General features: G+C 44.7%; 1 protein-coding gene across 14 annotated transcripts in view; it reads left to right on the top strand.

Moving 5' to 3' along the window:
* The first annotated feature begins 1,539 nt into the window (after positions 1 to 1,539).
* ano10a (anoctamin 10a) overlaps positions 1,540 to 22,120 on the top strand; it is a 278,041-nt gene continuing 257,460 nt past the window's right edge. For 5 of the 14 annotated variants that reach the window (XR_015861422.1, XM_088390593.1, XM_088390590.1 and 2 more), the window contains exons 1-2: positions 1,542 to 1,805; positions 19,592 to 19,737. Coding sequence is in view for 13 of the 14 variants with exons in the window: in XM_088390593.1 (XP_088246719.1) it covers positions 19,608 to 19,737 (130 nt within the window). In the remaining variant the exon portion in view is untranslated. Of the gene's footprint in view, positions 1,806 to 3,286; positions 3,334 to 18,929; positions 18,990 to 19,591; positions 19,738 to 22,120 lie in introns of all 14 variants that reach the window. The other 9 variants (XM_088390592.1, XM_088390586.1, XM_088390584.1 and 6 more) reach the window with 6 other exon arrangements.

The raw sequence follows: 22,120 nt of genomic DNA, 5'->3' as shown, positions 1-22,120 counted from the left end.
TTTGATGTGCTTTTTTCCCCTCACAATTTCAAGATATCTTTTATTATTAGAATGAAACACACAAACGAGTTGCTACAGAAACGGCAATACATTACCCAGCCTAGCCTACTCTATTAATTGAGTTTATTATTTAACATTATTTATTCATACATTACCTACTCACTTATTTATGCAGTTTATGGTGTAAAATAGTGAAAAAATGCTTTAAAAAAGTGTATTTTTGGCTTAGAACGGATCACAGTTTTTCCATGCTTTATAATGGGAAAACATGATTCCGAATTCGAACGATTCATTTCTCGAACAGCCTTCTGGAACGGGTTGTGGTCGAAAACCGAAGCTCCACTGTATTTAATTTTGATTCACAGCCCCACGTGAAGAATTGCTGTTGTGATGCCAGTTCAGCTTGGAACTGCTTCACTTTATCAGCACGGTCACTCCCCTGTTAGTTTGTCGTATGTGTTAGCATGTTTAGTCTGATGGTGTCTCTTTAGGTTGAAATCCTTAAACAAGGCAACAATCTCTTTACAAATTAGACAAACACAATTGCCTTGATTTTCAGTGAAGAAGTATTGTAATTCCCATTTCTATTGAAAGCGACGGCCCTCAATGTCAACTTTCCTCGTTTTCTTTGCAGTCACCATGGCAGAAATGAGCGGAGAGGGATTTGCGACACGGATGCAGACTGATAATATTAAAGTGGTGCTGCCACTTTTTGATGAAAGGAGGAATTACAGTTTCAAGTTTTGAAGTGTAATTTGGAATTCCCTCTCTATTCCTGTAGGTGGCCTTAGAATGTCCACCTGGCGTCAGTGACACGGTTCTATTTTATATTTGCTGGGCAGGGAGAATTCAGTTTCAGCAATGTGTGCAATCCTATAATAAGGTAAAGTGGCTGTTGTTGTCCATCACCAACAGCGCTGGTCAAGATCTCCTTTTTAGGACTGAAGTAAACTAGTAGATTGAAAACCGCAGCTGGTGCACAGAGCCATGACATCAGCTCCTTGCCAGGTATAAAAGATACGGGCCTGACAGGGGTTGGGGGGCTTTTTTACATCCATGCCTTGGGCCACTCAACTTTTTGGAAAGACTTCACTCTGACATCGGTTGAATAAAATCTTTTCCCAATCAACCGTGGTCCCTGAAGTGCTTATTTGTCTGGAAACAGCCACCAACCACCGAGTGTTTTTTGGAGACCAGCGAAGCAACTAAAACCATATACCACAGTTTCATGATTTTTTTGTTCTATTCAGTTTGACAGAGCAGGCGGGCTCTGTACATAATATATTAAAATTAAAATTCCGGCCAAAGCTGCGGGCCGGAATTTTTTGGTCCTAAAAAAATTCCAAAACACATAAAACCTTGTATTTCAGTGCTTTATTTCTTCAGCTCTGTTTGACACTTACCCGCAGTTGTGATTACATGTTCTGAATACCAAAATAAATATTTAAAAACGTCGTAAGAAGCAAACCCGTCGTCATGGAAACGAAGGGCAGTATCAAGGCTTGGTTCGTCACGTGATGTACCGCCGGGTCGCGCCGGAAATGACGCAATACACCCGGAACCCCTTCCCCCCACTGTTAAAACCGACTTTCGGAGGACGCAGCCTGTGAATTTGGACACAGAGAAAGTACATGTTGACTGCTGTCAACGCCTTTCCGTGCCGGCTGTAGTCACGTGGCTGTCACACAAGACTTGCGTTTACAAACGCAGTGGATGCATGTTTATTTTTTACCTTCCAAACCAAGATTTGCTTCACTCGATTATTGCGGAAATAGGTTTTCAAACGGCCAACATTTCTCACCACGGTAAGCCCAAATGATATTTATTTCATAGTTCATGATATATTAGTGCACGACAGGTAACTTAACTTGCGCTGTGTCCAGATATGCACACTATTTCCTATATTGGTGATTTTGCCATGCCCGAATGGCCAGTGAGCATAGTTGTAGACTGCGGTCAAGCCAGCCGTCTTTCGTTTTCTCGTGGTCAAGCCAGCCGCTCCCCCCAAAAAATGTGTTCTCCTATTTCAGGCGTTGCGGTAAAAGAGAGCGAAACAAAAAAAGAGCAGTACGATAGCACGTAAACGCCGTAAAAGAGAGCAAAGGGAGCAGTGCGAGGGCATTAAAGACATCCGGTTATCAAAATAAAAGCTTGAAATTCAGAATATCCGTGTTGAAGGTTAGTCATTTTTCAAATTAAAAATGTGTGATAGCATGTAAAGACATGCGGTTTTCAAAATACAAGATAGCAATTTGTAATATTTCAAAATGAAAAATGCGTTATTTACATTGACAATTAAAATAGCCTCAGCAATGTGTTTTAATATAATTGGTTCACATGACCTCGGAGCTCTTGAGCAGAAACACTAATATTTTTTCATGAATCATAAATTCATTAAAAATAGGATTCAAATGAGATTGTAAAACATGTATCTCATCCAGACCATTTGGGATTATCATCCCAGACAGTTCGGGGCCACATGACCTAGGACAGGGGTGTCCAAACTTCTTGCATGGAGGGCCAGATTTGATAAAGTGAAGGGGCCCGGGGGCCAATACTTTTTTCAGACATTTTTTAACTACAGAAGTTTCATGCAAATACATACTGTTATGAAACAAATTTCATTGTCCCAATTGTCTTTATTTTTTAAATGACAAAATAATCAAATATAAGCCACTCAGGCAGATGTGATCAACTTTAAAAACACAAATTCTGCCTTTCATTCATCACTGAAGAGTCAGATAACATTGAACAAACTGTATGAAATAATTTAATTTACAAGAGTTTAAAATTATTTTGCCTCATGAACATTTTAAAGAGGAGTTATAAGTAATTTCAAAGTTGTCTGTTATTATTAAAACTTAAAACAAGTGAATTTTGCTCTTGTCATTTACAATATTTTTCAGAAAGTAATAGTTTGTGTCACGTCTACAGGTTCATAACTTCAAAAGTATTAACATGGCCACTTCGTAATATTTAATAAGTAATTTTTACTTTTGATTTACTTTTGACTCACAGCCCCACGTGATGAATCGCTGTTGTGATGCCAGTTCAGCTTGGAGCTGCTTCACTTTATCAGCACGGTCACTCCCCGTTTGCTTGTCGTATGTGTTAGCATGTTTAGTCTGATGGTGTCTCTTTAGGTTGAAATCCTTAAACAAGGCAACAATCTCTTTACAAATTAGACAAACACAATTGCCTTGATTTTCAGTGAAGAAGTATTGTAATTCCCATTTCTATTGAAAGCGACGGCCCTCAATGTCAACTTTCCTCGTTTTCTTTGCAGTCGCCATGGCAGAGATGAGCGGAGAGGGCTGGTGCTGCCACCTTTTGGTAATAGGAGGAATTACAGTTTCAAGTTTCATGATTTTATTATTATTTTTTTTTATTCAGTTTGACAGTGCAGGTAGGCCGTGAATAATACATTATAAGACCGAAGCTGTGGGCCGTATGAAATATGACGGATTTGGCCCGCGGGCCGGACTTTGGACATGGCTGACCTAGGAGCTATTGAGTTAAAATGCTAATACAGTAATCCCTCGTTTATCGCTAACTGGTTCCAAGACCACCCGCGATAGGTGACAATCCGAGAAGTAGTGTCACCCTCTCATTTTTAACATGCATACAATTTTTGTGCATCAACAAATGTACAGGACTATCTCAGAAAATTAGAGTATTGTGATAAAGTTCTTTATTTTCTGAAATGCAATTAAAAAAACAAAAATGTCATACATTCTGGACTCATTACAAATCAACTGAAATATTGCAAGCCTTTTATTTTAATATTGCTGATTATGGCTTACAGTTTAAGAAAACTCAAAAATCCCATCTCAAAATATGAGAATATTTCCTCAGACCGAGTAAAAAAAAATATTTATAACAGCAAAATAAAATCAAACATTTGAAAATGTCCCTTAATGCAGTCAGTACTTGGTTCGGAATCCTTTTGCACGGATTACTGCATCAATGCGGCGTGGCATGGAGGCAATCAGCTTGTGTCATTGCTGAGGTGCCTTTAGCTCATTTGCATTGTTGGGTTTGGTGTCTTTCAGCTTCTTTTTCACAATACCCCACAAATTCTCTATGGGGTTCAGGTCCGGGAAATTGGCAGGCCAATCGAGGACAGTAATGCCATGGTCAGTACACCATTTACTGGTAGTTTTGGCACTGTGGGCAGTTGCCAGATCATGCTGGAAAATGAAATCATCATCTCCATAGAGCTTTTCAGCGTGTAGTGCTCTAAAATCTCTTGGTACACAGCTGCATTTACTCTAGACTTGATGAAACACAGTGGACCAACACCAGCAGCTGACATGGCTCCCCTAACCATCGCTGACTGTGGGAACTTCACACTGGATTTCAAGCAACTTGGATTTTAGTCCTCTCCAGTCTTTCTCCAGACTCTGGCGCCTTGACTTCCAAAGGAAATACAAAACTTGCTTTTGTTTGTAAAGAGGACTTTGGACCACTCTGCAACTGTCCGGTGCTTCTTTTTTTTTTTTTTTGTTTTTCAAAGTCAAAGTCAGCTTTATTGTCAATTTCTCCACATGCCAAAGACACACAAAGAAACCGAAATTTCGTTCCCCGCTATCCCACGGTGACAAGACATGGCCCACAATAGACAATCAAGTAAACAAGTCAACAACAGCGTGCTGAATAAATAATGAATAAATAACACAACAAATAAATAAGGAGCAAATGATGCGGTCAACATGGGACTGCACTATATCCTGCAACACCTGGACACCTCAGGAAAATACGCCAGGATCCTGTTTGTGGACTTCAGCTCGGCGTTCAACACCATCGCTCCTGACATCCTCCAACAGAAGCTCATCCAGCTCGCGGTGCCTGCCTCCACCTGTCAGTGGATCACCAGCTTCCTGACCAACAGGAGACAGCGTGTGAGGCTGGGGAGCATCACATCTGACACCCTGACCACCAACACTGGAGCCCCTCAGGGGTGCGTCCTCACCCCACTGCTCTTCTCCCTCTACACCAACGATTTCTCCGCAAGTGACTCTTCCGTGAAGCTCCTTAAGTATGCAGACGACACCACTCTCATCGGACTGATCCAGAACGGTGATGAGACTGCGTACAGACAGGAGGTGGAGCGGCTGGTCCACTGGTGCAGCCAAAACCACCTGGACCTGAACCCGCTCAAGACCGTGGAGATGACAGTGGACTTCAGGCGAGGCCCTTCACCACTTTCACCCCTCACTATCCGCATTAATACTATTCTCTCATCAGACACCTTCAAGTTCCTGGGAACCACAATCTCTCGGGACCTGAAATGGACCGGCCACATAGACTCTGTCCGGAAGAAGGCCCAGCAGAGGCTGTACTTCCTGAGACAGCTCAAGAAGTTCAACCTGCTGCGGGAGCTGCTGAAGACCTTATACACTGCCATCATCCAGTCTGTCCTCTGCACCTCCATCACTGTCTGGTTTGGATCGGCCTCCAAACAAGACAAGCACAGACTGCAACGGACAATAAGGACTGCAGAAAAGATAATTGGAATCAACCTCCCATCTATCCAAGACTTGTACCTGTCCAGGACCAGGAAACGTGCAAGTAACATCTCAACAGACCCTTCGCACCCATGTTGCAGCCTGTTTTAACTACTCCCCTCCGGACGCCGTTATAGAGCTCTGTACACTAAAACCAGCAGACACAGAGACAGCTTCTTCCCCCAGGCTGTCGCTCTGATGAACTCACACCACTCTTAGAGTCTCAGAGTCATTACTGTGCAATAACATCCCGCTTTCCACACTTTTTTGTCTACACGAATTGTACTATGTGTCCTCTCTGCATCCATTGCAGCCTGGTCATCCTAGAAGAGGGACCCTCCCATCTGTGGTCTCTTCTCAAGGTTTCTCATTTCCCCTAGCTGGAGTTTTGAGTTTTTCCTTGCCCTCTTGGGAGTTTAAGATCAGTTTAAGATCAGGGGGTGTTTGAGAATATCTGTCGTTCTTCACATGTCCTGAGTGTTGTTGTTAGTCACCTAAATGTTGAACAGAGGCTGTGATTTACCGAAGTCAAATTCCTTGTTTGGCACGCTCAAACATGGCGAATCAATTCAATCAATTCAAGATTCAAGATTCAAGAGATTCAAGAGTTTTTTATTCGCCATGTTTGAGCAAGTACCGAGTCTCGTCGCCCTTCGTGATGAGACCCACCAGAGTCGTGTCGTCAGCAAACTTCACTATGCGGTTGTCGCTGTAGGTCGCAGTGCAGTCATGCGTCAGCAGGGTGAAGAGCAATGGACCTGGGGGGCCCCCGTGCTCAGCGTGATGCTGGCGGAGATTTTGTCGCCAACACGCATCACCTGAGGCCTCTGACAGAGGAAGTCCAGTAGCCAGTTGCAGAGGGAGGTACTGAGGCCCAGCTCGTCGAGTTTGCAGATGAGTCTCTGCGGCACAATGGTGTTGAAGGCAGAGCTGAAGTCCACAAACAGCAATCTCACATTTGAGTCCTTTCTCTCCAGTTGGGTGAGGGTCGAGTGAAGGGCAGAGCAGATGGCATCCTCAGGGGACCGTTTGGCACGGTACGCAAACTGGAAAGGGTCAATGGCGGGGGGGAAAACGGATTTGATGTGCTCCATGACAAGCCGCTCAAAGCACTTCATGATGATGGGCGTCAGTGCCACGGGGCGGTAGTCATTGAAGCAGGACGGTGAAGGTTTCTTCGGCACAGAAACGACGGTGGCAGCCTTGAAACCATCATAGCCAGACGTTGAATACCCTACTAGTATACTTTTTCATGATATTCTAATATTTTGAGATAGGATATTTGAGTTTTCTTAAGCTGTATGCCATAATCAGCAATATTAAAATAGTAAAAGGCTTGCAATATTTCAGTTGAGTTCATAGCCCAAGTCAGACGTTTCTTCCGTTGTCTTGAGTTCAGAAGTAGCTTGACCATGGGCTATGGTAGCCCATTTCACGGACACGTTTGTGAACATTGGTTTTTGATACCTGGAATCCAGCTTCAGTCCACTGTCTTTGAAGCTCCTCCAAATTCTGGAAGCGACTCTTCTTCACAATGCTGTTAAGGCTCCTGTCATCTCTCTTGGTTGTGCGGTGTTTAGTGCTACCTTTTCCCCCTTCCAACAGACTTTTTGTGCATGTGCTTTGAAACTGCACTCTGTGAACAGCTTGCTCTTTGAGAAATTTTTTTTTGTCTTACCCTCCTGATGGAGGGTGTCAATGATGGTCCTCTGGACAGCAGTCAGATCAGCAGTCTTCCCCATACTTGTGATTTAGTTTACTGAACCAAGCTGAGTGTTTTTCAAGGCTCAGGAAACCCTTGCAGGTGTTCCGAGTTAATTAGATGATTCGAGTGATTAGTTGAATACCCTACTCGTATATTTTTTCATAATATTCTAATATTTTGAGATAGGATATTTGAGTTTTTTTAAGCTGTATGCCATAATCAGCAATATTAAAATAGTAAAAGGCTTGCGATATTTCAGTTGAGTTGTAATGAATCCAGAATATATGACTTTTTTTTTTTAATTGCATTTCAGAAAACAAAGAACTTTATCACAATATTCTAAATTTCTGAGACAGTCCTGTGTATTCCAGGGATGAAAATTTTCTGCGGATTCGCGGATTTCTGTTTTTTTCCGTCAAAAGTATCATTTTTGTGAATCGTGTAAATCCGTCGAGAAAATGTTTATATATGGGGGGGTGTAGGTAAGCGGTTAACGTTAGCCTCGGCACTCGTGAGCATTCCCTCGCCCGCCGTGACGTTATCTTACGGAAATCAACCGTTTCTACAGAACATCTAATTGTTGTATTAATTTATTCCTACATCATTCCATGGTGGTCCACTCAGACTCAATGTCCCCCGCCTCCCCCGGGACGTGGGAAAAGCTTTGCCGGAGGTGGGAGTTGAAGCTCTTCCTGACAGGAGATTCTGCCAGACGTTCCCAGCAGACCATCACAGAGTGTTTGGGTCTGCCAGGTCGGACCGGCATCTTCCCCCACCATCGGAGCCAACCCACACCAGGTGGTGATCAGTTGACAGCTCCGCCCCTCTCTTCAGCCGAGTGTCCAAAACATGCGGCCGCAAATCCGATGACACGACTACAAAGTCGATCATTGAATCACGGCCTAGGGTGTCCTGGTGCCAAGTGCACACATGGACACCCTTATGCTTGAACATGGTGTTCATTATTGAAAATCCGTGTCGAGCACAGAAGTCCAACAATAGAACACCGCTCGGGTTCAGATCGGGGGGGCCGTTCCTTCCAATCACGCCCTTACAGGTCTCACTGTCATTGCCCACGTGAGCATTAAAGTCACCCAATGTGCAGGCGCCCAGCCGGGGGGCAATAAGTATACCCACACCTGCTCGACGCCTCTCACCGTGGGCAACTCCAGAGTGGAATAGAGTCCAGCACCTCTCGAAAGGGCTTGTACCGGAACCCAAACTGTGCGTGGAGGCTAGTCCGACTGTATCTAGTCAGATTTTTTCTGCCTCGCACACCAGCTCGGGCTCCTTTCCAGCTAGAGAGGTGACATTCCATGTCCCAAGAGCAAGCTTCTGCAGCCGGGGATCAGACCGCCAAGCTGCCGCCCAGCTCACATTAAACCCTACCCCTTTGGCCCCTCCCACAGGTGGTGAGCCCATGGAAAGGGGGACCCATGTTTCCATTTCGGGCTATGCTGATTAACTGAAAATATATATGTAATATGAGATATTTTTGTACTTATTAAACGGACAATCCAGCAGTAATGGTCTATTTTTCACTACCAAGCTCACTTTCTGTATTTTTTGATCAGGAAAATGAAGGGAAGGGACCAATCACAATTTCTCCATTCATTGTCAATACATCGCGAAAAAATGTAAAAAGATTCACTCAAAATGTATGTTGTCTTATTTAAGCAGGGGGTTGGGTCAAAGGTATTCCTTTTCACTAGTCAAGTCAAGTCAAGTTTATTTGTATAGCCCTAAATCACAAACAGTCTCAAAGGGCTTCACATAGCCAAAATTGACAATTATTCTCAAAGCATCCCCTGATCTTAAGCTCCCAAAAGGGCAAGGAAAAACTCAAAAAACCCCTGCCAGGGGAAAATGAGAAACCTTGAGAAGGGACCACAGATGGAAGGATCCCCCTTTCAGGATCACCACTACTTACTAAGTAGAAGAATATACTGTATTAGATTTGAAAATTTTTGAGTAAAAGTTGAAATATCAATTCCAGCTTTTTGTATAAGTAAAAAAGTAATGGTTTTAGAAATGTTTTAAAGTAAATATTATGAAAGTAAAAGTAATGCCAAAGAGCCAAAAACGTCAGTGACGCAAAAGTCATATCAAACATTTTTATTTCAGTATGTTCTATGTGCCCTGATAGTTTAAACATGGTCCTCTGATTAATTTCAATTTCATGTTAGTAAAAGCATAATTAATCAGATAAATCCACTTCACCACAGATTTTGATTTTTCAAAAGCTTGGGTTGCATCAGAGTGGCATATTTATTATCATGGTCTTATGTATTATCTTGTGCACTGAACCCCCAAAACATTTTTGTAAAAATTATTATCATAAAGGGAGGGCCCAGTGGCGCACTGGGTAGCACGTCCGCCTCACGGTTAGGAGGGTGCGGGTTCGATTCCACCTCCGGCCCTCCCTGTGTGGAGTTTGCATGTTCTCCCCGGGCCTGCGTGGGTTTTCTCCGGGCACTCCGGTTTCCTCCCACATCCCAAAAACATGCTTAGTAGGCCGATTGAGCACTCCGAAGTGCGAGTGTAAATGATTCTTTGTCTCTGGCAACTGGTTCAGGGTGTCCTCCGCCTACTGCCCGATGACGGCTGGTATAGGCTCCAGCACACCCGCGACCCCCGTGGGGGCTAAGCGGTTCAGAAAATGGATGGATGGATAATTATCATAAAGGGTTACATTGAAATCTGCCTGTTACAGCTGCATACGTATTTGCCTATTATAAATTATCACATTTAGTAGATCTACAAAGTAAATGATGTTAAATGGCGTTTCATGTACATGTGTTAACCTTGTACTAACTAAGTTAAGCGTGCATCTGAATCCTAACTTTGCTGCAGGAATGTGTGAAAGCCATAGATGCAAGATGACAAAGCTGGCCTTCGTTCCTTCCTTCCTTCCTTCCTTCCGTCCTTCCTTCCTTCCTTCCTTCCTTCCTTCCTTCCTTCCTTCCTTCCTTCCTTCCTTCCTTCCTTCCTTCCTTCCTTCCTTCCTTCCTTCCTTCCTTCCTTTCAGTCTAGTCTCCTCCTGAATCTCCGATTCGACCTCCTGACGGACCCTCCTCTCCAACACCTCTAAATTCACCTTACCAGGGAGGGTGAGGAGTGTGATTCCCATGTATTTGGAACATATCCACCGTCTATAAAATGCACGACTCACAACCCTGGTCTGCCAATACAAAGGCAGTGTCCCTGATGTTCACATGATGTTGTAAAGGCATTTCACCCAGGACAGTCCCACAACATCTATAGCCTTTAGGAATTTTGGGGAGATCTCATCCACCCCCAGCCTTGCCACCGAAGAGCTTTTTAACCACCTCAATGACTTCAAACTCAGCAGAGCCCACCTCATAGTTCCCTGGCTCTGCTTCCTCAATGGAACCAGACCCTGTTGGTGAAATAGAGGATTCTTCCTCCCGACTCCCAACGCCCTGAGTCGAGGTTAGCAGCATCTCATTTCCACTATACAGTGTTAATAGTGTTCTACTTTCCTTTCCTGAGATTCTAGATGGTGGACCAGAATTTCAGTGAAGCCATCCGGCGGTCGTTTTCCATGGCCTCGACAAACTCCCTCCAATGCCTAAATTCTTGTTTCAGGGATTGCTGATGCTGAGTTCTGCTTTATCTGGTACCTTTCAGCTGCTTCAAGAGTCCTACAGGCCAAAAAGGCCCGATAGGACTCTTACCTCAGTTTGAGGGCATCCCTTACAGCTGGTGTCCACCAGCAAGTTTTGGGATTACCGCCAGGACAGTTTACGGGCACCTAAACATTGGGGGCACGGAACATGGTCGATTCAATGTCCGCTGTCTGCCAAGTGGGAGTTGAAACACTTTTTGACATGCGATTCTGCCAGATGTTCTCAGTAAACCCTCACAATACATTTGGGTCTACCAGGTTGGACCGGCATCTTGCCCCACCATCGGTGCCAACACACCACCAAGTGGTGATCAGTTGTCAGCTCCGCCCCTGTCTTCACGCAAGTGTCCAAAACAGAAGGCTGTAAATCCAATGACCCAACTACAAACTCAATCATTGAACTGCAGCCAAGGGTGTCCTGATGCCAAGTGCACTTATGCTCACACATTGTGTTTGTTATGGACAATCCATGTCAAGCACAGAAGTCCAAGAACAGAACACCACTCGGGTTTAGATTTGGGGGGGGTTGCCTCCCAATCGCACCCCTCCAGGTCTTACTGTCATTTCGTGCGTTGAAGTCTCCCAGTAGAACGGTGGAATCCCCAGAGGGAGCGCTCTCCAGAACACCCTCCAAAGATTTTTAAAGGGTGTGTACTCTGAACTGCTGTTTGGTGCATAGGCACAAACAACAATCAGGACCCATCCTCCTGAAGGCAAATGGAGTTCCACTGTAGTGAACCCCAATTCACAGACACCAACCTGGAAGACAATAAGTATGCCCACACCTGCTTGCCGCCTGTCACAGTAGGCAACTCCAGAGTCCAACAGTATCCAGCCTCTCTCAAGAGGACCGGTACCAGAGTCCAAGCTTTGTGTGAAAGCAAGCCTGACTATAATTGATAGTTTTCCCCCTCTCTACCTTTTTTGCAAGAACCACACGTGAGACCGTTTGCCCTCTTTACATTTGCAAGCGGAGAAAGCCACCATCACCCTGTGTGGTACAGAGGTACTCAGGGCCAGACTGGGAGATTTTTTCAGGCCAGGAGTCAGTTATGTAACCAGGCCACCCTGGCCTTGCCCACACGTGCATGTTCACACCCACACTTAAATGCATGGGCACAAGCAAAACGCATTTGTGCGCACACACATGCACACAATCATTCTTTTGGTTTTGTTGTGGGTGGTACCGGAAAAACAAATCAAAATCTCTAGAATGAGGGCGAGCAAAATAATCAAAAGGTCTCTCTGAGTCTGGCTGTCTATCTTTGTCCTGAGTTGGCCTTTCCCTTGGACTGCTCCCTGAACTTGTCTTGCCAGTGTACTCTGCATCTGCTGGGAGTTTCAGAACAACGAGCATAATAATTATATTATCGAAAAGAACACATTTAATCAATATCAAAAGAATGATATGGTTAAATATATGCTTTTTTTTCAAAACTATGCATGAAAATGCATAGTCATAGCCTGTTCAATCCCATGCATTGATAAATGACTGTTCTTTACCTGTCAGCTGCTCTGAGCTAGTATTGGGCCTACTGTCTGAAGCACCAAAACTGGCAATTTTTCCACCTTTGCATAGAAAACATAGACATATATTTTAATATTAATTTAGCCAGGGCCAGTTACAAAGTTTAGAGGAATGTGCATGTAAGAAAGAATAACAAATGACTCTTCAACTTACAAAATCAAGTAAAATTAAATCTAACAATCGATCAGCATAGGGACAGCCTTATTGCATGGCAACGGCACATATGCACACAACACATGCAAACTGGCATGCATACACGCACGGGCACACACACAGTTTTTAATGGCACTGTGTGTGTGTGGGGGGGGGTGAATAAATCCGTAACTTTTCTGCATTTGGCCGCATCCTTCTCTAGCACCTTTCTTTTTTTGTCCCTCTCCGCACCGCCTTTCCTCTTCTTTTTACGATGTTCGAAGTCCATTATCCTCACTTGCATCGCTCACTAGCTACACACACCATAGCAGCCTGACATACGTACGTAACACACCCCTTCTTCCACACGCACTCTGTGTGGTTGATACGGACTGTGGGGGCAGGTGTGAATTGATATAAACCAATCGTCTTTCCGTCTTCACATGCTCCTGCCCTGAGTGGCCTAAGTGGCCTGGCCTGTCTCTCTGATAGACACACCGCCGCACCGGCAGACTTAAAAAAAAACAGAGAGACGCAGGCCGTCAGGCCAATCCTAGGCCGGCGCATACACCCGGTTCTCCCTATGGTCAGTCCGGGCGTGGAGGTGCTTGAAAGCAGTCTGACTTTCACCTCTTGCAAGAGAGAAAGCTGGGTGGGAGTGAGAGTGAACATGTTTCGGGGGTCACTTCTGCAAACTGGTTAATCAATGCAGAGGGTCTTGGCCCTTTGTTTCACAAGATTGTGGAAAACGGATAAGAGTGGAGCATCTGTAGATAACTAAGCAAGAATGCTTCCACATCATTTGGAAAGTTTCAACAACTGAAGAGAATGTGGAAAGTTTCAACGAGTCAAAGGAATGTGGAAGGTTATAACAAAGTTAATGATTCTAGTCAACATTCCAACATAATCATACGATCAAACCTTGTCAACCCTAACAATAATATAGTCGGAGCTTTTCTGCCTCGCACACCAGCTTGGGCGCCTTTCCTGCCAGAGAGGTAACATTCCATGTCCCTTGAGCTAGTTTCTGTAGCCGAGGATCAGACCGCCAAGGTCTCCGCCTCTGGCTGCCGCCCAGTCAACAGAACCCTTTGGGCCCGTCCCACTGCCCCTGCATCCCGACTGCCGATACGTGGTAGACTGGATAATTGATCAATGGATAGTGTTGGAGTAGGGAGCAACCTAAATGGGTAGGATATGGATCTCCTGGGCCCAGGTGTAATTATCCCATTTACAAATGACGGAATAATATTAATTGCTATTATGTGTTTACTGTCAACTTTCTAGTGATGTCTATTTTCTTAACCCGTCCGTCCACCTTTGCGTCATTCTGGTCATGTGACCCTTGAACATTCTTGACATTGTTGCTGACCCTAGCTGTCCACGCAAGCCGTAGAAGTCTTCTCCAACACCATAGCTCGAAGGCGTTGATTTTTTGCATGTCTGTTTTCATTGGTATCCATGTCTTGCAGCCATATGTCGCAATATGGAACACAACGGCTGTGATCAGCCTTCGTTTGGTGGTGATCAAGACATCCTTGCACTTCTATAATTGGTTCATGGTTACCATGGCCGTACGCCCCAGCGCTAATTGATGCTTGATCTCTGCTGTCGAGCCTCCGTTGCGATCCATAAGGGACCCAAGGAATATGAAGATCTTCACCATTTCTGTTTTTCATTATTGGTCTTTAGGTGAACTGTCTTGTTAGAAGTGGTCATGATCTTGGTCTTCTTGATGTTCAGGTAGAGTCCCACCTTGCTGCTTTATTCTTTTAGCTTCAGGATTCATTTCTTCAGGTCTCTCTCCCGTTCTCTGCTAGCAGCTCTGCATACCTTAGATTACTGATGGTCCTTCCACCAAACTTCTCCCCAATAAATTACATTTTTTCCTAATATTGACTGATAAATCATTGATCTAATAAATATCGTGCATCCCTTACTCATACAGTATTTGAGTTAAAGATGGACTTATCATTAACTCTAAATATTAAAACATTTTTTTTTTAAATTAACCTACTACCGGTTTTTAGAAGACATGTTCTTCAAGCAGTGTTACAGGAAAATCTCTTTCAAGAAGACCATTATTTTGCATCAAAGTACTCCACCGTGTGGCTCGCCAGTAAAGGCCTTAAAGTTGATGGAATAAAGACGTGGCCCCCTTCTTCACCTGACCTAAACTCTATTGAGAACTTGTAGACCCTTCCTAAATGGGAGATTTATGCTGAAGGAAAACAGTACACTTCTGTGAACAATGTCTGGTAGCCTGTGGTTATTGCTGCACTCTCATCAACACATCAGGAAGGTGACATACTCCATAGATGGAAGTCATATAACTTATCAAAAAGGAGGCTGGTCATATTGGTCACTAATTTTCTTTTAAATGTTAGTTTGTAAATTGTGACTCGTTTGTTTATTATTCTCACTTTAACAAAATGAAAATAAACAAGTGAGATGGGAAGATTTCCATTTTTACTTTAGATGCGTAATAATTCTACAGACTAATAGTTGCCTAGTAATTATGCACAATTATAAATTTTCCTAAGGAAGCCAGAATCTCACTTTTACACTCTTAAATATTCAAGTTAGGGCTTTATTAATATTTTAATTGACCGAGAGCACTGTAATTCATTAGCAAAATTAATCCTCAAAAAATACAATTTGCCTAACAATTGTGTACACAGTGTAGTCAAATAAATGTATTAGCGTTTGCCAATGTTTGTCTTAAGGTCTTAAACCATAACTATGGTTCCACATCTTTAGTCAATCCTAGTGGATTAGTGCTCGTTTTAAGTAGATCTCCTACGCCGCCATCAAGCGGCAACCCACACTCAGCAATGAATCCCCACCCACGTTGTACATTGAAATTATACATTAATGAACTTGTAGCATGCCAAGAATGAAAATTTACAGATGATTTTGGGTATTTATTTGTGATCAACATATATCCTTAATCGTGCCCTTTCATCATAGTACTGATGATTTTTGGCATTCGTGATCAAAATGCGGCCTTAATCGTGGCCTTTTAGTGTAGGATCTGAAACACATTTCAAAACAAATGCAAGTAATTAACAAACATTAACAAACACATTCCACACTGAATACTTAAATCAGGGGTGTCAAACTCATTTTTTTCACGGGCCGCATTGTAGTCATAGCTTCTTTCGGAGGGCCATTATGAATGCCAACCCAAATAAATGTATGAGCACCTCATATTATATACAGTGAAAGCTACAAAACAAACTGACACGTAACTCGTTTTAGAAACAGGCGAGTAAAAACTGGTCAAATATTTAAAAAAAAAGATTATTAATTGTGAAGACAATTTGCAATTCTAGTAATGACACACGAATTTGAGGCACAATTTGTCTTCGCGGGCCACATAAAATGATGTGGCGGGCCGTATCTGGCCCCCGGGCCTTGAGTTTGACACTAGTGACTTAAATGATCAGTTCCATGAAATACACACGTTTTGCTTTTGGTAAAAGGGGCTGCTAGTACAGTAATCCCTCGCTACATCGTGGTTCATTTATCGTAGCTTCAGTCCATCGCAGATTTATTTCATAAAAAAATAAAAAATTCAAAATAAAAATTCTAAATTGAAGAATTGTGGCACGAAAGTTGTCCGCATGCCAGAAGAAGGCAGGGAGTGCCCACACAATTGCAGTACGTACACGTGTACCTTGTTATAAAACAAGTTGTTATAATAATGAGTTCTCAAAACATATTAACAGTATTGTACCTTGTTATAAAAAATGTAATAATAATAAAAGCGTTCTAAAAACATATTTACAGTATGCACACTTGTACCTTGTTATAAAGAGGTTATTGTAAGAGTTCTAAAGCATATTTACAGTATGTATACTTTAGTTACATCTACATACGTTACACACACACGCACACACACACACACGCACACACACACACACACATGCACACACACACACACACGCATGTCATGTCATTTACACTATTAATAGTATTTACATGTTTGAAACTATTATTTAATTATCTAATGATAACATATGCACTTATAGGGTTTAATATACATTTATTGATACACAAAAAATTTATGTATGTTAAAAATGAGAAAGTGACACTACTTCGCGGATTTTCACCTATTGTCGGTAGTCTTGGAACTAATTATCCACGATAAATGAGGGCAGATGGCGAGCCAAGGCAGCCAGCCCGCTCCCGGTGACAGCGACTACGAGAGCTTGCCCCCTCACGTCTCGGTGACGACGCACATGACAGCGGGTGCAGTGGCTGACGTGCTAGAGCACACGGTCATGTACCCGGTGGACTCCGTCAAGGGTAACGAGCTAGAAACCGGATTCACTGGAAAGACCTGCCATCAAGCGCCAGGGTGGAGCAGGTGGAGATGTGCCTACCGGGCGACGCCCTACGCTGCACCCTGCAGGTATACCACCTATACATGGCGGACACGGAGGAATTTGTGGCCTACTACCCCGACGACACAAAGGCAAGTGGCCTCGTGTTAGCCTCGCCACCGAGGACGATCGCCACTACAACGTGCTCGTCGCCAGCGTGGACCGAGAGGACGATGAGGAAACGGAGTACAAGCGAGCGGTGGCCTGCTGAGTTTGCCTCCCATGCAAACCTAAAACCGTATGAGAGCAGGAAAAAGTCCGGTTGAAAGTCTTTGGAGGGGACATCGATGCAATCTTGCTAGATGATGCTGCTCCTATCGGTCACCATTTTAATCCTGTTCATATTTGACAGCAATTCATGATTCCGGTTTGGACGCTGGTCTGAGTGCACACTGGCGTGTTTTGCTCCCGCTATTCACCGGCTGTTTTACTGTGTTTAGTATTGTATAGTATATGCTATTGTTTGAATTTGTTTTTAACTTGTTTTTAACGCTTGACCTTGAGTGACCTGAAAGGCGCTTCTAAATAAAATGTATTATTATTATTATATAACAAACTTGACTGTCTTTAAGCTATCAAGCTACCTCTTTGCAAACTGCACTAAACAGGAAGCACTAAACAGGATGTAACGACTAAATCTAAATGTCACGATAAAATAAAATCACTAAAAATGTGAAAAGATATGACTTAGTTATTTACAACCGTACTTATAAAGCTTTCACTCCACTTCCGGTGCACAATATCACGAATGTGTCCGACAGTGCACCGACTACACCCCTTTTCCCTGCTCTTGTGCTGCCCCGCTCGACGAGCCCTGTGTTGCGAATGCGGGAGGAGGCATGGTCACCCGCACCTAAATATGCAGCTGAAACGCACGACAACCCTTTTCCGTGCTCTTGTGTTGAAATTAAAATTTTGCTGCCCCGCTTGGCGGGCCCTACATTGTGAATGCCGGAGGAGGACCCACCCCCAAACATGCAATCTCCAATACCAGAAACTCCAAAAAGCTCATTTCTGTCCTGCACAAAATCTTCCAGCCACTCGGTTCTGTACCCCTTTAAGTGCACTCCACGAAAACCTGTAATTCCATAATGGATTTCTTCAACCAGATAATCCTCAGCATTCATCACCAGGTCTCCACTTTTTGCCAACTCTCTCCCTACCTGAATTCTCCCCCCCATTGTCATCTCTTCTCCAGGGTTCTGCTTCAGTTTAAAAGTCTGGGTGTCATCCTTGACAACACGCTTTTCTTTCACTCGCACATTAACATGATCACCCTCACCGTCCTTCTCCATCTATGCAACATCATCAAACTCCGCCCCTCCTTCACCGCCCACTTCCATGTTCACAGCGTCGTCACCGCCCACCTTGATTACTGTGACTTCCTTCTCTTTGGCCTCCCTCAAAAGTCTCTCCACAAAATACATCTGGTCCAAAATTCAGCTGCCCAAATCATCACGGCATCCCCGTTCTCCAGAGTCTCTACTGGGTCCCTGTAAAATATTGCATCCATTATAAACTCCTACTGTTGATATTTATGGCCATCCGCAACCTTGCCACTCGTTCTGTCAGATCCTCCTCCTCCATCCATCTCTTTGTGCCTCCTGCCCATCTCAGCACTAAGGGGGGCAGAGCCTTCAGTCATTCTATCCCCCTGCTCTGGAACACGACCACCTGACCTCCTATGACTCTTTCCACATTCAAATCTCAAAACCCACCTGTTCTGGACGGTTTACTCAATCTAACTACCCTAATTTTTTATTACCTTCCTCTTATTCTTTTGTGTTGAATTTAGGCCATGATTAATTTTATTGTATGTTTTTATTCTGCAGCATCCTTGTGTTTCTTGAAAGGTGCTGTATTAATGCAACTTATTTTTGTTATTATTTTTTTATTATTTAAAGTATAAATTGCTCCACCATATTTATAATAATATACCTTTTGTTTGCTGTGTCACATGAATGTGTCCGACATCTCCCGCTCGTGTTGAAATTTAAATTGTGCTCCCTCTCTTATGCAGCGGTCTGTCCCCTTATGCGCAGACCCTGCCTGCCCATTGCTGATGTTGCTCAAACCGAAAGTAAGTTGAATCATGAAGTTTGTGAGTTTTCTCAAAGCCCGTTGCCGTGGTAATGAGACGTTCACCAAGAAAACAATGCTATTTATGAGGGTCTAAACATGCAAGAAAACTCATGAAACACTGCACACAAATCAGGCCTGTGAAAATCATCAATATTTTATCACTTTGTAGTTGCATAATATTCATTAAAAAATTGCTCATTAGTGTCCCGTACGATTTTTTTTGAATGACGCAGTTCCTTTTACATAATCTAAAAAATTTGGTGGTATATGTATACAGTATATGTAGCCCAAGACCTTCTATCCATCCGTCCGTCCGTCCATCTTATGAACTGCTTCTCCTCATGAGGGTCGCAGGTTGGAGCTTATCCCAGCTGGTTTTGGGCAGTAGGCGGGGGACACCCTGAACTGGTCGCCAGCCTATTGCAGGCCACACAAACTCACACCGACAGATAATTTAGAGTGGTGAATTGCCATTAAAATTTGTTGTCGCCATGGTTACAAAAAGTGCTATAACTTGACCGACATTATCATATGTTTTCATTCATTTCAAAATTTCTTTTCAACTCATCTGCTTGATTTATTTCCTATGGCCTTTTCCAGGTGAAAGTAGATAACAATGGAGATTTCAGGCCCCAGATGCGGCCCTGGAATTTTACCACAGGTCGTGGTAGTACTGTCCCCAGAAACTAAAGAGGAAACTGTTGCATGGCTGCTGAGAAGAATAAGAGAAAAACAGCAAGAAGGAGGTATGTAAATTGTGTGAAGTTGACGGGCTTTATCATAGATATTGGAAAGAAAATAACATATACCGTATTTGCCGGTGTATAAGTCGACTCGGTGTATAAGTCGACCCCCTAAAATTCGACGGAAATTTACGATTTTATGATATATCCTTTGTATAAGTCGAGCTCAATTGTTGCATTATATTAAACTTCAAAATTCAATCAGAAATATGCGAAATTTATTGACGAAATGTGTTCAAATTTCGGAAGGCCGTGCGCATGCGCAGTGGCCGGAAATAGCTCTGGCCGAGCGGATCAGCTGTTTATAAGCACCGCGGAGGAGATCGCGGAGCCTCATTCGACTTCCAGCGGCCGGCGAGCTCGCGCACGCCGCCCGGCACCACCGGGAGGCCGGAAATAGCTCCAAGCCGAGCGGATCGGCACTTTATAAGCACCGCGGAGGAGATCACGGAGCCTCATTTGACTTCCAGCGGCCAGCGCACTCGCGCACGCCGCCCGGCACCACCGGGAGGCCGTGCACACGCGCCAAGTGGCCGGAAATAGCTCCCGCCAAGCGGATCGGCTCTTTATAAGCACCGCGGAGGAGATCGCAGAGCCTCATTCAACTTCCAGCAGCTGGCGAGCTCGCGCACGCCGCCCGGCACATCCGGGAGGCCGTGGGCACGCGCCTAGTGGCCGGAAATAGCTCCCGCCGAGCGGATCGGCTGTTTATAAGCACTGCTGAGGAGATCGCGGAGCCTCATTTGACTTCCAGCAGCCGGCGAGCTCGCGCACGCCGCCCGGCACAGCCGGAAGGCCGTGCGCACGCGCCGGGTGGCCGAAAATAGCTCCGGCCGAGCGGATCGGCACTTTATAAGCACCGCGGATGAAATCGCGGAGCCTCATTCGACTTCCAGCGGGCCGCACACTCGCGCACGCCGCCCGGTTCAAATTTTCTAAGTGCCAACGCCTCTTGCGCCATAAAGAGTCCGCCTCGGCTGGTTCCCCATGTCGGCCAGAACAAGTGAAAATTCGGCTTCTTCCCCTGGAAGTCTGGCCAAGTTTGGCGAATATTTTCTAAGTGCCAACGACTCAACCGCCGTAAAGTGTCCGCCTCGGCTGGTTCCCCATGTCGGCCACCACAAGTGAAAATTTGGCCTCTTCCCCTGGAAGTCTGGCCAAGTTTGGCAAATATTTTCAAAGTGCGAACGACTCAACCGCCGTAAAGTGTCCGCCTCGGCTGGTTCCTCCGGTCGGCCAGAACAAGTGAAAATTCGGCCTCTTCCCCTGGAAGTCTGGCCAAGTTTGGCGAACATTTTCTAAGTGCCAACGACATTCATTTAGACATGGCGATTGAATGTTTACGTACCGGTAGTTATTGTCGTTGCTTGACGCGCGATGACTCGCACATTCGCTCAATACCCAGTACTTCCCCCTAGCAGTCATCGTCGCTGCCTGGCTTTCGATGTCCGTTATTGAGGTGAGAATATTTGAAATTGTTGCTGAGGATGCGTGTTAATGCGACAAAAGCTTTATAATGATTCAGTTTCTCGCTGTTTGATGAGCCTGACGGACGCACACCCACGCACAATGCGATGCATGAGAAACGGCCTTGGTTACCATCACATTTGAAGCGATGAATACGAAGTTAAATTTTATGACTCGGTGTATAAGTCAAGGTCGATTTTTTTCGGTCGATTTCGGATCGAAAAAGGTCGACTAATACACCGGCAAATACGGTAACAATATCATGAAAGGCTGAAGGTGGGGCTCGAAGGCGAGCGTCTCGTGGCCGGGCCTTTCCCCATGGGGCCCGGCCGGGCACAGTCCAAAAAGAAGACGTGGGTCCCCCTTCCCATGGGCTCGTCACATGTGGGAGGGGCCAAAGGAGTCGGGTGCAAAGTGAGCTGGGCGGCGGCCAAATGCGGGGACCTTGGCAGTCCGATCGCCGGCTGCAGAAGCTGGCTCTTGGGACATGGAATGTCACCTCTCTGGCTGGAAAGGAGCCCGAATTGGTGTGCGAGGCAGAAAAGTTCCGACTAGACATCGTCGGACTTGCCTCCACACACAGTTTGGGTTATGGTACAAGCCCTCTTGGCTGGACTCTTTTCCACTCTGGAGTTGCCAGACGGTGAAAGGCGTCGAGCAGGTGTGGGCATACTTGTTGCCCCCGGGCTGGGCACCTGCACATTTGGGCTCATCCCGGTAAACAAGAGGGTAGCCTCCCTCCGCCTTCAGATTGGGGGGACGGATCCTGTTGTTTTGTCTATGCACCACACGGCATTTCAGAGTAACCACCCTTTTTGGAGTCCTTGGAAGAAGTGCTCGAGAGCGCTCCTTCTGGGGATTCCATCATTCTGCTGCGTGACTTCAATGCTCACGTGGGCAATGACAGTGAGACCTGGAA

This window comes from Syngnathus floridae, chromosome 11 (assembly GCF_059516105.1).
Source record: "Syngnathus floridae isolate MCC-2025c chromosome 11, RoL_Sflo_1.0, whole genome shotgun sequence".
Taxonomy (NCBI): Eukaryota; Metazoa; Chordata; class Actinopteri; order Syngnathiformes; family Syngnathidae; genus Syngnathus; species Syngnathus floridae.
The sequence above is the reverse complement of the archived record's forward strand: the minus strand, read 5'-3'. Positions and strand labels throughout refer to the sequence as shown.